Here is a 2,114-nt window from a genome sequence, read left to right as displayed (position 1 = left end):
ATCCAGAATAGTTTGGGAATGAGGTTGTACAAACAAGGAATAAAATTAATTGAGAGAAAGAAAGTTAAAAATGTCGGCATTTAAAACAGTGATTCACGAGATAAATCATTTCTCCGTGCTCATGTAAAGTTAGATCATTTCCAGTACAATGGCTCTCGAGATTAACGTGAACAAAATATATTCCATTAACTTTGCACAGACTTCATCCAGAGAACTCCAATTCATGAAGTTAGCCTTAATGATAAGGCGCCTTAGAATATACAACTAACTGTATCGTTTTAGCTTGTGAACGATTTATAAAGGAGGAGTGTCAAGATTTCATTTTTTTTTTGTTGCTTTTCTATAATACATGTATTAAGTTAATCGCGATGTAAGTACGTAATGAATCGAATGTACAGCATACAAATATCCTATGGATATCTTCTGGATATTTGTGTCGAAGTTCTGGATATCCATAGGATATCCAGGAATGTCAAGTGGACATCCCCTACATATCCATATGTCCATCCAGAGGACATCCACAGGATATCCAAGAAGGATATGATTTAGATGTTCTCTGAATATTTCTTTATATGTTTTGGAGATTGTGTGGATCATTTTTGGATACGTTTTGGAAATTCTGTGGATCATTTTTGGATACGTTTTTGAGATTCTGTGGATCATTTTTGGACATGTTCTGGGCCGATCGCACCGATTTTTGAAAAATATCCAAAAGTGATCCTATGGATGTCTACTGAACATTATCTGGATATATAGGACGGTATATTCCATGGACGTCCTATGGATATTCATGACGGGATATCCTATGGACGTCTAATGGATATCCATAATATACATGGATCTTATCTGGATATTTGTGGATATCCTGTGATTATCCCTTGAAGATTTGTGCTGTTAGGGGTGTGCAACAAATTTTGTTTCAAATTGGGTAAGACCTTCAAAGAAACGCTCAAAATGTTGCAAGGAGCATGTGGGGAAGAGTGTGTGAGCCGGTCACAGTGTTGTGACTGGTATGAGCGGTTCAATGCAGGCAGGACATCCATTGAAGACGTTGCAAAGCCCAGGCCATCAACATCGTTTGTTGACGTGCATGTTGAACAAGTCCGTGCTCTGGTGCGAGAAAATCGTCGGTTGACTGTCCGTGAAATAACAGAAGTGGAAATAAGCAAAACGTCGTGCCATATGATTTTGGTGCAAGAACTCAACATGCACCGGGTTTCTTTCAAACTTGTTCCACGGTTGCTGACAGATGAACAAAAAGAAACACGTGTTGACATCAGTAAAGATCTTTTGAACCGAGTAAATGAGGACGATAGCTTCCTGCAGAACGTCATGACAGGTGATTTGGAACCTGCGGAATTCTTTTTGTTTCCCAGGTTAAAACCCACCCTGAAAGGGCGCCGATTGCAGTCCATAGAAGAGACTAAGGAAAATTCGTTCGGGGCGGGGCCTATAGTCTATTCCCCAAAATGCGTTCCAGAACGCACTCCAACGGTGCAAGAAGCGCTGTGCGCAAGGTAAATACATTTATTTTGAAAACGTTCGGTTTCTTTAGACAAACCTCGTACGTATAGTCATTTGGAAATATTGTAAGCAAAGTTTTATTTTATCATGTTATAGCGGGACAGAGACAACGTACAAAGTACAGTCCGGCTGCCTTAGCCGAAACCATGGACAGAAGTGCGCATGCGTCAACTGGACTTGTTCAGTGTCAAAATAGGGGTGACGGCAGAAGTCGCAGACCTCTAATTTACAGACTGAAAACGATGCGCTCTTGTTTGAATCTGTGCATAATCCTGGGGCTAGAAATATGGCGGAGATGCACATTAGAGCTTGTTAGGTTTTCATTTTTGTGAAGAAATTATTTTTACTCACTTGTGGAGTGTAATATGTAGAGTTATATACTTCTTAGTAAACTTAAAAATTGCAATCTTGTGTGAAACAATGACTCTCAATCTTCAAGATAGTTGTTACAATTAGAAATATGAAGGTATGCTTGCCGCCATGATAGTATCACCCTCTCTACGAAATTTTGGTTGACCATAATAAAAAGGCTCACGTTTCCTGTCTGGTACCTGGAGGTCTGTGGCAGCAATGGCATTTTTGGAAGGTAA

At 39.7% G+C, this 2,114-nt stretch overlaps 1 protein-coding gene across 1 annotated transcript; it reads left to right on the top strand.

Moving 5' to 3' along the window:
- Nucleotides 1-954: 954 nt before the first annotated feature.
- LOC145990430 (protein GVQW3-like) lies at nt 955-1,521 on the top strand. Its single transcript, XM_083126123.1, has one exon. The coding sequence runs from the start codon at nt 955-957 to the stop codon at nt 1,519-1,521; it is 567 nt and encodes a 188-aa protein (XP_082982249.1).
- Nucleotides 1,522-2,114: the final 593 nt, after the last annotated feature.

The sequence above is a fragment of the Lepisma saccharinum genome, chromosome 7, assembly GCF_977018435.1.
Source record: "Lepisma saccharinum chromosome 7, izLepSacc3.1, whole genome shotgun sequence".
Lineage (NCBI taxonomy): Eukaryota > Metazoa > Arthropoda > Insecta > Zygentoma > Lepismatidae > Lepisma > Lepisma saccharinum.
This window is presented reverse-complemented; position numbering and strand designations above follow the sequence as displayed.